The sequence below is a fragment of the Callorhinchus milii genome, unplaced genomic scaffold (genome assembly GCF_018977255.1).
Source record: "Callorhinchus milii isolate IMCB2004 unplaced genomic scaffold, IMCB_Cmil_1.0 Scaffold29, whole genome shotgun sequence".
NCBI lineage: Eukaryota > Metazoa > Chordata > Chondrichthyes > Chimaeriformes > Callorhinchidae > Callorhinchus > Callorhinchus milii.
The window spans coordinates 2247450-2262647 of NW_024704770.1; the positions used below are offsets into that span (position 1 = coordinate 2247450).

Sequence of the window (15198 nt, forward strand, 5' to 3'; positions counted from 1 at the left end):
TGGCGTAGCGGCTGATGCTGGAGGGGAGGGAGGGGACATGGGATGAACAGGAGGCCAGAGCAGCAGACAGCTGATTCAGACAGGACTGGCCATCGCTCGGCATTCACGTCTTGGATCACAGCTGTTCGTGGCAGGGAGTAATGTTCCACTTTAGTGCAGCGCGGATTGAGGGTTTGCTCGGTGTTGTGCCTTTGACAACCATCCACCCCCTGTCGAGACCAACAGCCAGATACTGAACCCACACGTGACGACGACGACGACGACAACAACTTGCATTTACACAGCCCCCTCCGGGTTGCGACCCGGGAGCGCCTGACAGTGGTGGAGTCTGACTCCGAGCCGGGGGGGAGAGGGAGGAGGTGACCGTAAGCACCAAAGGAAGGTGTTTAGGCGGGATTTGAAAGTGGGGAGGGAGGGAGGGAGGGAGGAAGGGTCGAGGCGGAGGGATTGGGAGAGAGTTCCAGACTTTCAGGGTGTAGTGGAAGCCTCTGTGCTGGTTGGTGAGCAAGGGTTTGAGCATCTAGTTACTGTAGCAGGGTCATGAATTCATCAATTGTACAGAACATCCCTGGGCTAAACAGGAGGAAAGAGGCCCAAAGAAAGCGCTTCACAGGATTTACTGTGACGTGTAGCGATCGTGTATTATGGGTTTGCAAATTAAGAACAAACACTGGGTTGAGACGGTGCAGGTGTCCCACTCTCAGTCTTTCCTGTGAAGCGCATGTAGTGCGTCTCGAAGTCGTGATAAGGTATATAAAATGCGAGGATTACTAGTATTAGTATCAGCATGAGTCAGCATTGCACACTGGAGGAAATTGGCAAATCAAAGCGATAACACAATTGATCCCAACTTCACCTTCCAATGATTCGCGTTTCCTTGTTCTTGTTGTTCCACTGTGTTAATATTTGCATCGAAGTTCCTGCGGTTTAAGGGTAATTACCTTTATTTGCATTATGTGACTGCGTTGCCTCTGATTCAAGTGCCCCAACAGGACTTGAACTCCCGGTCCAGGCTGACACTCCAGGCGGACAATACGCTGTATTGTTGGAGGTGGTTCCTGCTTCCTGTTCGGGTGGGTTTCAAAATCAAGGAACATTATAAAAAATAGCCATCAATTTTGTGGCTGTCAGTGAGATACTGCTGTGTATCTACAAATTACACAGTCATTACACTTGTCAGCAATTACCTTCCAGATATTTTGTTGCTGTAAGCGCAATATCAAACGCAAGGATGAGTATTATTTACAGCATTGGGCAAGTTTCGTTACTCCGCGTGCGTGCCTCTGCTTACTGACTGAGCAGTAAGTAGGAACCCGGTTGTTAGTGGATTGGCTCTTCCGGGGCTAACAATCCCAACAAAAAATAAAAAGAAATCGGTCACTTAATCCGCGGCTGTTTGCGGAACGCTGCTGAGTGCACTCGGCTGCCCACGAAACACACAGTCCAGAGCATATCCCCCCCCAAGCGCTTCGAGACGTCCCGAGGACGGACGGGATAAGGAGCCGCGTCAACCACCAGATCTCAGCTCCACAAGAGCACCGCGACAGATGGTGTCCAGAGGTGCCGTCCGCCGTCTCCAGCAGCTCCCCACCCGCCGAGGGGCTGAGGACGGCTTCGACTTGGGGGCCGGGTACACAATGGCAGCATTGTGTGGGGGGCGCGTGGGGGGGGGGGGGGGGGGGGGCGGGGGGACTACGTGAGAGGAGGGACACAATGAGGAGGGGCTAAGTGAGGGGCGGGGTTAGGTGAGGGGGTGGAGCTAAGTGAGGGGGAGGGGCTAAGCGAGGGGGAGGAACTGGATGAGGAGAGGGGCAAAGTGAGGGGGAGGGGCTAAGTGAGGGGAGGGACTAAGTGAGGGGGTGGAGCTAGGTAAAGGGGGAGCTAGGGGGCGTGGCTCAGCGAGGGGCGGGGCTAAGTGGGGGCGGGGCTAAGCGGACGGGGGGACTACAGCTCCCAGAAGGCCTCGCGGCAGGTCAGGCCGGAGGCGGGAAGCGGGACAGAGCCATGGAGGCCGCCCTCCTCGCCAGCGGCAGCGCCCGACTACAGTCCGCGGTGCCCGGGGTCTGCCGCGCCGAGGACTGCTGCCTCGGCATCGACGAGGCGGGGCGGGGCCCGGTGCTGGGTGAGCGAGCGCGGCCCGCGGGCCAGGCGTCGAGAGATGGGGTGCGGTGCGGCCCGCGGGCCTTCAGGCCGCCTCTTGACATCTCTCTCTCTCTCACTGGGACTCCTTAACACCTCCCCCCCTCCCCCCCCCACCAGTCAGTTTCCCTTCTCTCCCCACAGCCCCCCCCCCATCCCTCCCCCCACACACAGCCCCCCTCCATCTCCATCCCCCCATCCCCTCCCCCTCCCCACACAGCCCCCCCTCCATCTGCATCCCCTCCCCCCACCCCTCCCCCACCATCTCCCCCCCACACACAGCCCCCCTCCCCCCCCCTCTCCCGGTGTAATTATTAAAAGTTTTCTATTTAAAAGCCCCCAAGTTGTTGTTGTTAGAAATACCATCAGAGAGCAAATGGACAATAAACAGCACCGACAGCGATTTGTCAGTATTCCGGACTCTCGGACTCGCAGTGCTGCAGAGGAGGCGCTGTTGTGGTTGTGATGGTTCAGACGAGCGTTTGACTCTGGATTCCAGTGGACACTTTATAGTTTTGCCTTTCCTTCAAACGAGAATCCTGACGAGGCCTCTAAACCAACCGCAAAATCACGAGCCGCGCGCGCGAGAAGCAGTTTTTAAGCACTTATATAAAACAAAAGTATTCCTTGTTTCAGCAGTAAGTTCCGCCGCGTGACTTGAAAATTAGATGCGGAAACAACAACAATAATAGTACCTGTAATCCTGGCACCGTTTACCCAGTAGTAAGTGGGAACGGCACGATGAGGCAAGGATTGTTGTTATTAACTCTACTCCTACCCCGGCCCATTAAACAGTGATCTCATATTCCTAAATCACGTGCATTCGATACAGCGCCTTATCGCGTCATTGGGACGTCTGAAAGCGCTTCACAGGATGCACTGTAAAGTGGAGTGACTGTACATTTTATGAGCGAAACGAGACAGCCAATTGCGCACAGCGACGCCCCACAAACAGTCGTGGGTTGAGTGACCAAATTATTATTTTTTAATAGCCCCTCGGATAGCCTGACCTTCGGTTTGGCTGAAGCTCGACGGGTTGGGGCAAATGAGAGTCGAGCTGTTTGCTTGTCTTAAAGTCAATTTGATTCCAGCTGCAGTGCTTTCCAGATCTCATCAATTTAAGTGTAGTAAACTGTGCAACTGCTATGGAAACTACCACTTAGCAATGCTCTGTGTCCCCTTTCCAGTTGCAGAGTGGGCTCAGTGTCTTATTACAGTTGATGCAAAACAGTCTCTTCACCTGTCGGGTCGCTCCAGAGACTGTTATGCTTATATATTTATCTGTTTCCTGTGTTTTCAGGGCCAATGGTGTATGGAATCTGTTTCTGTCCAATCTCCAAGCGAGAGCAACTCGCTCAGCTCAAGGTTGCAGGTGTGAAGTCAAAACTTTTTTTTTAAAATACAAGTGTAAACGTAACACATATCTGTTATTGCAACCACCAATCTGCTGAACGGCAGCAAAACCCAAATCCGGCCGTGCTCAACAAGTTAAGTTATAATAACGTTTGCATTTGATAGGATGCCTTATCGCGGCACTGGGACGTCTGAAAGCGCTTCACAGAATATACTGTAAAGTGGAGTGACTGTATATTTTGTGGGTGAGTGAAACACGGCAGCCAATTGCGCACAGCAGCCTCCTACAAACAGTCGTGGATTGAGTGACCAAATTATTATTATTTTTTCTCCCAAGTTCTCCAAGGTATGGGCAGTTACATCTCTGCCTTGTTTATCGTGGTCTTTTTAAGGGTCAATTTTATCTGTGCGCTAATTTACATGACTTAAGTTAATGTGGGGCAAGGAGGAACCTGAATGTCGGATCGCTTTTCCGAGGGTAATAATCCCCTAAAATTTAGTCACTCAATCCACGACATTTTGTGGGACAATACTGTGCACAATTGGCTGCCGGGTTTCACCCACAGAATCCACTTTACGTTATACCCCGAAGCGCTTTGAGACGTCTTAATGATGTGTTAAGGCACTGAATCACATGCAAGGATTATTATTATTATTATTCAATCCGTTCAATTTCCCTTCCAGATTCCAAGACTCTAACGGAGGACGAGCGAGAGAAACTCTTTACGAAACTGAATGACGCAAATGATTTTGTTGGCTGGGCCTTGCGGATCCTCTCCCCCAATGAGATATCAACTGGTATGCAGCAAAGGTAGCTGTCAGCACTTCACTTATTTACAGAGACACTGAGCAATCCAAGGCAAGGGTAATCAATTTACTGTGAATGTGTCCCTGTGTTAAAGGGGCCTCTTTGTGTATCTTCCCCCCCCACCCCACCCCACCCCAGAGAGGCTGACAATTACCGTGATCGAAATTATTCACCCATTCTGGAGGGGCAGAATAGAATCATCATAATCCTTGACAATAATCCTTGTATTTGATACAGCGCCTTATCACATATTCGAGACGTCTCAAAGCGCTTCACAGGATATACTGTTTTGTGGGTGAAAGGCGGCAGCCAATTGCGCACATCTCACAGCACAGAAGGAGGTCATTCGGCCCATCGTGCGAGTGCCGGCTCTTTGGAAGAGCTACCAACTCGTCCCACTCCTCTGCTCTTCCCCTCTCTCTGTTTACCCAACAGTAAGTAGGAACACAGTTGTTAGTTGATTGGCGGATCGCTTTTCCAGGGCTAATAATTCCTTTAAAAAAAAAGGTCACTCAATCCATGACTGTTTGTGGGAAGGGAACGCTGCTGTGTGCAATTTGCTGCCTATTTTTCCCCACAAAATATACAGTCAATTCACTTTACAGTGTATTCTGTGAAGCGCTTTGAGACGTCTACAAGACCTGGTAAGGCGCTGTGTCAAACGCAAGAATAATTATATATTACGTACTTGGAAAAGCCTCTGTTAACTCTTGTGGTCTGATCTGAAACAGAAGCTAACTCTCACTTCTCCACCCCACAAACAGGAGCAAATATAACCTGAACACGATGTCTCATGACACCGCCATCGGGTTAATCCAATACGCGCTGGACAGTGGGGTTCAACTGAAAGAGGTAAGTGGGAGAGATGGGTTTCAGGTTGTTTTTTTGGCTGCTCTATGTTCCAAGAATTCTTGTCCCTCCCTTGCCTCCTTCAAGACCCTCCTCCACCACCGTGCCTTCGGTCACTATTCCACCCCACCCTCCACCCCCTCCTGGCCCCAAACACCAGCTCGGGTGTGGATCCCTGACTGTCCAGCGCCTTGGGACGTCCTCCTGATGTGAGAGGCGCTATGTAAATGTCATGTTGTCACAAACGCAGCGTCTTGCCGTGTATGACTGACTGGCGCACTGCTGTTCCTTATCGGATCTTTCTATTCCTCAAGGGCAGGTACGGACACGGTGGGTCGAATAGCCTCCTCTTTAAATGTCTTATACTTCTATGGTTCGGACCCAGTACATATTAATCCATGGAGTCTCTTCCCCTTAGGTTTACGTAGACACTGTGGGACCTGCTGAAAAGTACCAAGCAAAGCTGAAGGAGCTTTTCCCAGAGCTGGAGATCACAGTGAAAGCCAAAGCTGATTCTCTGTTCCCCATTGTCAGTGCAGCCAGTATCTGTGCCAAAGTAAGTGTGGAAATTGACAAGTTCAGACTGTTAGTGAATAAAATAACTTGGGAATTGTTCAAAAGGGAATTGGATATAAAATATTACAGTGAAGTGCTTTGAAACGTCTCAAAGGCGCTATAAGGCGCTATATCAAATGCAAGAATTATCACTATTACTTGAAAAGGTTAAATGTGCAGGGCTATGGTGGGGTAAGAGTGGGGGAGTGGGACTAGTTGGGGTTAGCTCTTTCAAAGAGCTCGCACAGGCGCGATGGGCTGAATGGCCTCCTATGATATGATGGATATAAGTAATAAAATGTCTCTTCCCATCAACTGCCCCTTAAATAAACTGTCCTAAAGTCAGCTTCGCATTGAGATACTCACATTATTTATATTTTATTATTGTATTTATGATTATATTTAAGGACATAATTCTAATATACAGTCACTACACTTATACAATATACTCTGTGAAGCGCTTTGAGACGTCTCAACGATGTGATAAGGTGTGATATCAAATGCAAGGATTTTTATTATAATAAATTCCAAAATAAACTAAAAGGTTGAAGTTGACGTGTTAGAGGAGACATTTAAACTGAGGTCCTGTCTGCAGGCTGGTGTTCTAACCAGCAATGCTCCTGGTGAAACTGTCTGTCCGTGGGACATATCCAAGGGCAAATTGCCTGCTGCATTTACCGACAAAATAGAGTCACTACACTTTACACTCGACCCACGACTGTGGGACACTGGTGTGCCAATTGGCTGCCGTGTTTCGCTCACAAAGTACACAGTCAATTCGCTCTGAGACGTCTTGAAGACGTGATAAGGCCCTGTATCAAATGCAAGGATTGTTTTTTAATGAAAGTTTTGTTGTGAATGCCGCCCCCCTCCCCTCCCCCCCCCACACTTCTGTTGAAGTGACCATCATTCTGTTACTAACTGTTTCTGTCTGCTTCAGGTTGCAAGAGATCGTTCTGTTAAATCCTGGACTTTTATTGAAAATCTCGGGGACGTAAATGTGGATTATGGTTCAGGATATCCCAACGGTAAGGATAAGGAGGGTTGCTGGTAGGCTAGAGATAAGGTAGACCATGCTCTGAACTAAAATCTACAAGTTGTACGTCTTTGAACAATAATAATCCTTTCATTAGCATTTCACCCACAAAATATGCAGGCACTAACCTTTACAGTATATTCTTTGAAGCGCTTTGAGACGTCTCAAAGACATGATAAGGCGCTGTATCAGATGCAAGGATTATGATTACTTATACAGTGCCTTATCACGTCGTTGAGACGACTGAAAGCCCTTCTCTGAATATACTGTAAAGTGTAGTGACTGTACTTTGCGGGCGAAACACGGCAGCCAATTGCGTCGTGGATTGTTGTGACCAAATTTTTTTTATTTGGAGGGATTATTGGCCCCGGAAAAGCGATCCACCAATCGACTAACAACCGGGTTCCTACTTAACTTCTGCGAGGAGCAGTGAGTGCAGTGGTAGCTTGTGTTTGGTGAGGAATCTATTTCTCATGTGGCTTTCTCTTTGCAGACCCTAAGACCAAGGAGTGGCTGTCCAGCAATGTGGACCCTGTGTTTGGCTATCCGCAGTTTGTACGGTTCAGTTGGAGCACGGCCCAGGTTATACTGGACAGCAAGGCCGTCCCTGTACACTGGTACGTAATCCCCGATCAGGTCAACATCTCCTTTAAACCAGCAGGAATTCCTTTTTAAAATAATAATAATCCGTGCATTTGATATAAGGTGCGGTATTAAAATGCACGGATTATTATAACGAACAGGATAACTGCTGCAGAGGAATGATTTGCTCCAGAAGTTTTTGTGGGCGATACATTTTTATTTTAAGCGTAGCCCACGCTTTATATGTAGTTCGTAGCCTCGGTGTTTTGCATTGAATCTTTGCTCAAATTGCTCAATTGCCCCCTTCTCCCCTCCTGATGCCAGCAACCCCTTGGCGTCAGTTACAAACTGCAGTTGAATCTGGTTATAAATCTTCGCGGAGCTTGAGTAATGGCCGTGACCTGATGTATCGGTTAGCGTTTGCTGCATATTGTTTCTTGTACAGTGGGATTGCGAGACAATACATTTCTGCTGTTTGCACAACATCGACTGATTTTCCCGTCTCTGTCTACTCTGCTATCATTCCTCAATCACAGTAATGACTGCCATAATTTACAATCCAGCAAATAGACTGTGGAGCAGAGGTAAAGGTTTTGTCGCTATAGGACCATAGTTGACATTGCCTTTTAGCTGCTGTTGGGGTTAGATTTTGTTTCACTCACAAAGTACACAGTCATTACACTTTAGTATGTACCCTGTGAAACGCTTTGGAACGTCTCGACGATGTGATAAGGCGCTGTATCAAATGCAAGGATTATCATTATTGTTATGAACTGTCAAAAGGTGCGGTTCTCTACTCCCTTAAACTGGGTTACGGTCTGACAATGTGGGAAATATATGTTTGGCACACAGGTTAGTTCAGCCATGTTCCTTTCTTTAAATAATAAAAGTAAAAATAATCAGGAGAAATCTGCCGTGTGAGCAGTATTCGCCTCGTGCCAACAGGCAGATGGATGAGCTGTCCAGACAATTCCCAAGAAGGCCCACTTTAAATATCCCCTCTAGCTGATGCTCTTGCTAAGTAATCCACATTGATTTGCTTTATTATTTCCCCAACCCCCCCCCTACCCACCCACGCCTCGACCCTAAGATGGGTGTGTTCAGGCTGGGAGCCAGAAGGCATCAGAGAAGATTCAAAGAGAGATAGAGAGAGCTCCTGTCACCTCTTGTATTTATAACTCCGTGTGCAGGCATTGTGTTTCTCTGCAGTGTGTGTTTGGTGTCCGGCAGTCCAGACCTGATTCAGTTCAACCCTTCAACAATAATAATCCTTGCCTTTGATACAGCATCTTATCAGGTCCTCAGAGCGCCTCACACTGTAAAGTGTAGTGACTGTATATTTGTGGGCGAAACACGACAGCCAGTTGAGCACAGCAGTGCCCCACAAACAGTCGTGGATTGAGCGACCAAATTATTAGTATTAATATTTATGTTTTGAAGGGATTATTACCCCCGGAAAAGCGATCCGCTAATCGACTTATAACCGGGTTCCGATTTATTGCTCGGTAAACCGAGGCATGTGTGAGGAGTAAGGAAACTTGCCCAACATCTTGACCTGCTGGGAATCGACCCCAAGTCCTCTCGTTTGCGAGGCGAGCGCTCTAACCACTGAACTACTGCATCGAGGGATACAGTAATGTTTCTTCGTCAAACAGAATTCTACAAAGCAATGACTCTTTTACCTGTCGATGCCAGTTGAGTTTTAGACGTTTAGGAGGGAGCGAGGCGGAGGGACTGTGGGATGGAGTTTCAAAAGGGGTGGGGGGTCAGAGAGCCTGAAGGCCCGACTGCTGGTGGTGGGGCGGGCTGGGCGGAGGACATGGAGCCGGCTGGAGCCCACCGAGCGGAGGGAGCGGACAGGTTGATACGGGGTCAGCAGGTAATTCCCAAGCATTTTCCCCCGCTTGCTTTGCAGGGAAGATGACGGTAAAGATGGGGACAAAAAGGACACTCCCTCAGTGCTGTCCTTCTTCGAGAAGAAAACCGTGGACCCAAAGCTTCAGTCACATCGCTACTTCACAGAGAGGAAGCTCGTCTCAATCGCAAATCTATAAAACGTTCCCTGTGAGTAATGTGTCGCGGAGGGGGGGGGGGGCGGTTGGGGGTGGGGAGTGTCATCGGGGCTAGAAGGAAGAGAGCCTGGAGTTTGATGAATGTGAAGTGTTTTTACTTTCATTTTCTCCCCCTCCCCCCCACTACCTTTTTAAAAACATATTGTTTCTTAAAAGTTCCCCACCGCACCCCACAATGTTCCTTAGCTAAAGAGGCCCAACTGAGAAGTGGGGGGGGGGGGGGGGTGGTGGTTGGGGGGTTGCAGACGTGAAGGGATTGGGGGAGAGAGTTCCAAAGCTTCGGGGCGGGATGGCTGAGAGCATGGCCGCCGGTGGAGCTGAGGGCACGAGGGAGGGACAAGCAGGAGGCCAGAGCCGGCCGAGGGGAGGCAGCGGGAGGTGGAGGGGAGAGAGCAGGTCAGAGAGGTAGGGAGGAGTTGGAGGAGCCAAAGCATGTGATGTTTGGGCTGTCACCGGCGGAACGCCAAGCCGAGCCGGTGTCTTAATGTGCTGGAAACTCAGCGATGCTTTCACCTAAAGTCAGCGGTTTTACCCCAATCACTTCAGAACTGCTGTTAAATTTTTCGAAGCTGCTTTTTAAACCCCGTAGCAATAAATATCTACTCTGGTTAAGCGACAGGCTGCCTCGCCTGCCTTTTATTGTCCTCCTGAACACTCATTACCCTTAGGTCTGGTTAGATTGGGTATGACAATAAGTAGACTTGAATAAACTTAGTGAATTAGTTACTCTCCCACACTCAGTCTTCAGTTGTGACTGGTTTAGCCTGAAGGAAAGGGAATTTCCAAGTGCACATTTCTACTGCTTTCCGAGATGCTTTACTGATGAAACTGTAATATTAATAAAAAATTTAATTTAAGCCCTGCAGAGGGCTGAGATTAGGCACTAATTGTTTCTTTCACACGGGATGATTCCTCCAGAGCAAATTGACTCAGTCACATTCACTGAGCCAAATGAGTAGCCTCGTACTTCTATACAGTGTGAGTAGACTAAGCTAGCCGTGCGTGTAAATGCAAACGGCAAACTCTATCGCACAGGTTTACTGTCTGATTAACACTTCACCATTGAACTGACACACTTCAGATAGATAATAGTAAAAATAATCCTTGCTTTTGATACACACCTTTTTTAACGTCTCAAAGCGCTTCAGATAATATATTGTAAAGTGAATTGACTGTATGTTTCGTGGGCGAAACGCGGTGGCCATTTGCACACAGCAGCGTCCCACAAACAGTCGTGGATCGAGTGACCAACATTTCTTTTTAAGGCGTTATTATACCTGGAAAAACGATCCGCCAATAGACTGACAACCGAGCTCCTACTTATTGCTAAGTAAACAGGCGAGAGTGAGGAGTGAGGACACTTGCCCTGTGTTGCACCATGCCCGCCCGGACCCAGGTCCTCTCGCTTGCGAGGCCAGTGCTGAGCTACAGAACGCTAGAGAATCATAGAATCATGGAAACCTACAGCACAGAAGGAGGCCATTCGGCCCATCGTGCCTGTGCCGGCTCTTTGAAAGAACTGTCCAACTAGTCCCACTCCCCCACTCTTACCCCATAGCCCTGCAAACCTTTCTTTTTAAAGTTATTACTAAATCTGCTCCCACTACCCTCTCAGGCATTGCAAGTTTTACTCTAACCACTTATTTCTTCATCCCACAGCATTGCATGTCCTACTGCCACACGGTACAGTATTACCTCCAGTGATCAGAGCACCTGGCAGTTGCCCACTGAATGAATACACCTTCAGCACCTGTTATACCAGCTGCCACGCTTCGCCCACAAAACACACAGTCACTACACTTTACAGTCTATCCCGTGAAGCGCTTTGAGACGTCTCGAAGTCGTGATGAGGCGCCATATCAAATGCAAGGATTCCTCTTATTATTATACTGTACGTTAGGGCTGTCTTATCACCAAGAGAGATTCATTATGTAACGAAATGTCGTTTACCCGTGATCGACACATGGCAAACCTTGGGCGCAAACGGGTAAAGGTTTAAACCAGGGAGCAGACTGGGGGTGGTAAGTCCTCGCAGCATTGCGTCTTAGAAAAGAGCAGCTTTATCTTTTTACGATGCTTTATTTTCCTTTCAACGCGGCTGTCTGGGACCACACGTGTTCTCCGTTAGTTCAGTCAGCGAACTGCGGCTTTTAAAAAGGTGCCATTTGGCCAATGGCGTCTATTAGCAGACACTCCAAGCTCTGCATCCATCTCTTTTTTTAACTATATTAATCGCTCTCCATCTCTTATTTATTTGCGTTCTCGTCGCTTACGTTGGGAGATTTCTGCCTTTTTTGTTTTTTAAAACAAAATGCAGTATTTCCATCCCTTCTCTTCGTTCCCGCACACGATTGTCAACTCCACAGGGCTTGCGAGTGCCTGAACTCTCTCTCCTGCTGCTGCTATTGGTTTGTTGTGTGTGGTTAGAGCGCTCGCCTCACAAGCGAGAGGAACACACGCCTCTGCTTACCGAGCAGTAAGTAGGAATCCACTTGTTAGTCGATTGGCGGATCACTTTTCCGTGGTGGGGTGGGGTGTGAGGGGGGTGTTGAATCTTCTGGCTGCTGAGGGGCTGGATGCCCTATTTGAGAAACATCTGCGTGCCACATGAACAACATTTCGGTGGGGAGGGGGGGCCGGATGTGGCCCGTGGGCCGCCAGTTGGACCATCCTGGTAACTTGGAGTGCTTGACAGTCGTCGCCGCTGTCACTGAGAACCGGGCGGACGACAAGAACATTCAAGAATGTGAAAATATTCCCTTCAGCAAATCGCTTTTTTTTTAATACAAACGCCTGTAACTTTTCTATAAAATCATTAAACGAAACGAAATGAAACCCAACTCGTTCCTCATTACACGCTGTCCAGTTCGATTTCAGCCAGGTTTATTTTTCTTCATACAAATTGGGCTTAATAATGGCTATTGCTGTGGACATGTACTTATTTGATTGAATTGGTATCTGAACCATTACATGCAATAAAAAGAAAGGATGTAACTTTGGTTGACGAGCTTCGAACCCTACAAAAAGGCAACAACAGCACGGCCAAGGCGGAAGGTCTTCAGTAGTGATCTGGAAGAGGGGAAGGGGGGTGGGGGGCAATGGGGTTGCCTGTGGGCAGCCAGAGAACAGCTCATCACCTGTGCTCCAGCTCCAGACACCTCAACTGTTCAATGCAGAACAGGATCTGACCAACTGGAGAAGTCTCCCCTCCACCTGCCTTCAGCCATCATCGGGATCACCTGTAGAAGAAGCCGAGCAAAGCAATTAACGTCTCTGCTTTCTGTTGCTCTTCGTCTTCTTCGTGTTGAGGGAGTCGGTGCTCTGGGGCTGTGTTGACTGAATCCCCGGTGGAAGTCATCTTATTTGAAAACTAATCTGGGGAATGAAGGCACTAATCCCTTGTGAACATCATGAGGACAGCTCTGTGCTCGACTGCAAGTGAGTGACCCAGAAATTCGCAGTCCGTTTCTCAGCGCGATTCATTTAATATCTAGGAGCTCGGGTGCAAATCCCCAACCGTCCCAACGCCTTTGGGAGGTCCTCCCGACGTGAAAGGCGCCGTGAAAATGTCATTTGCTGTATTAATCTGTGATGTAGGTATTGTACACACATTTTAGCTGTCGTGTGAAACCTTATTTGCTGCGCGCAATTGGCTGCCGCGTTTCACCCACAAAAGGACGCAAGTCAAACCACTTTACAATCTATTCAGCAAAGCGCTTTGAGACGCCTCAGCGACGTGATGAGGCGCTGTATCAAATGCAAGGATGATTATTTTTTTGTGGAGTCCTGTAGCTCAGTGGTTAGAGCACTCGCTTTGCAAGTGAGAGACCTGAGTTCAATTCCAGGCAGAGGGCGAAACCTTGGGCAAGTTTCCTTACTCCACACACCTAATAATAATCCCTCCAAAACCCAAAACAATAATAAATTGGTCATTTTCAATCCACGACTGTTTGTGGGACATTGCTGTGCGCAATTGGCTGCCGCGTTCGCCCACAAATACACAGTCAATTCACTTTACAGTGTGTTCTGTGAAGCGCTTTGGGACGTCCTCCCGACGTGAAAAGCGCTATATCAAATGCAAGGATTATTATTATTATTTTTACGATCGAAACAACGTGTTGAGTTTAGGAGTGTTAAAAGCCAAGATAATTCTCGAAAGAATCCCTTTGACACAAGAAAGAGTTGCGTTTTATCACCATGTTTCTCATTTTATTGGTAAATCTGACAGTTTTAAGTGCAGAATTTTACAATATCGGTTACACGGAGCACGGTTACGGAAAATATATAAGGAACAGAGAGGGAAGAGGGAGAAAGCGCACTATACAGTGACGTACAACTATACCACACGCCACACAGGGACAAACCCAGAGCAAACCTACACCTTGTCTCAGCTACATACAAGTACATTTACAAAATCAAAGCAGAGTATAATACAAGGTGTCCACAAAGACCTGTCACCCCCCCCCCCCCCCCCCAAACCCCCCCTTCCACCCACACACACACACACCCCTCCAGTGCATTGACCAACAAGTAGAACCACGTGGAGGAATAATGATTAATTGTATTACAGTACTCTTTCATTATACTCAGTACAGTGGGCGGGTGGGGTGGGGGGGGGGGACTTGTGGACACCCTGTACGTCGTTGTTGGAAACCTGGGTAGATGTACACTCTGCGCTGCCTATTACTCCTCCCCACCATCACCAGAGTTCTTCCTGTTGTTGAACTAGAGGTGGATTGTCTCCCATCATGGCAGCCACTTCACTCAGCTGCAACCTCCAGACGTTGCGTTGGTCGAAACGGCCTCCAGTTAAGGTCGCTGCAGCCTCGGATGAGACGAGACATTTCTGGGGTTCGTTGGGTTCCAGCGGGTCAACCGTTTGGGGTTCTGGGAACAAAGGAACATCGAAGGAGGCCATTCAGCCCCTCGAGCCTGTTCCGTTCCGCCATTCGACTTGATCATGGCTGACAGCTCAAAACATCTGTCCACCTCAGTTTTGAGGATGTGAATGGATCCAGACATAAATCACAGCCTTTTTGGTGGTGGTGAGGCTGATAACTTGAGGACAATGAGTCTCCCCGGGGTCGAAGCGGGGGCGGAGAGATATGCAATTCACCGACTAATGGCTGGGGAGAGGGTGGGGGAGTGGGGGGGGGTGGGGGGTATCTGTCTGGGCAAATAGTCCACAGCACGTTTCCATTTTAACACTTAAATGGTTTCTGTTTCTGGCAGAAAGGACAAAGACTCTACAGCTGCGATGCTATTCCCCTTTTCTAGAACCAAGACAAAGTGACTATAAAAAAAAGCTTCTTGGAGCGCGTGACCGAAGGTAAGAACAGCGCAGAGCAAGAAGTAGTAAATGGCTTCCACCGAACAAATCAGTCCACTGCAAATCCGATCGCGTTCTCACCGCCACGTTCGACTATCTCAATTATTCATCTATTTCGACGCGTATTGTTAAAACTCTGGCAAGGAGTTTAATTTCCTCTCCTCGGCTGCCGCTGACCTATTTTCTCACTCTGCAAAAAGTTAATTTCCTGCTGACTATGGGGGTGTTGTGCGGCTGTGAATCATATATATCAGTGCATATTATTATCTCAAAAAAATAATAATAATAATCCTTGCATTTGATGCAGCGCGTCATCGCGTCTTCGAGACGTCTCAAAGCGCTTCACCGAATATATTGCAAAGTGGAGTGACTGTGTATTTTGCGGGCGAAACGCAGCAGCCAATTGCGCACAGCGGCGTCTCCACAAACAGTCGTGGACTGAGTGACCAAATCAATTAAAAAAAATCCAATCTCC

At 48.3% G+C, this 15198-nt stretch overlaps 1 protein-coding gene across 1 annotated transcript; it reads left to right on the forward strand.

The window, feature by feature from the left end:
• Positions 1 to 1940: 1940 nt before the first annotated feature.
• rnaseh2a (ribonuclease H2, subunit A) lies at positions 1941 to 11207 on the forward strand. The gene is made up of 9 exons (XM_042344655.1): positions 1941 to 2122; positions 3440 to 3511; positions 4177 to 4303; positions 5065 to 5152; positions 5568 to 5705; positions 6645 to 6732; positions 7234 to 7357; positions 9238 to 9386; positions 11054 to 11207. Exons 1-8 carry the CDS (start codon positions 2005 to 2007, stop codon positions 9374 to 9376), a joined length of 894 nt encoding a protein of 297 aa, XP_042200589.1. The 5' UTR covers positions 1941 to 2004; the 3' UTR covers positions 9377 to 9386; positions 11054 to 11207.
• The last annotated feature ends 3991 nt before the right edge of the window (positions 11208 to 15198 follow it).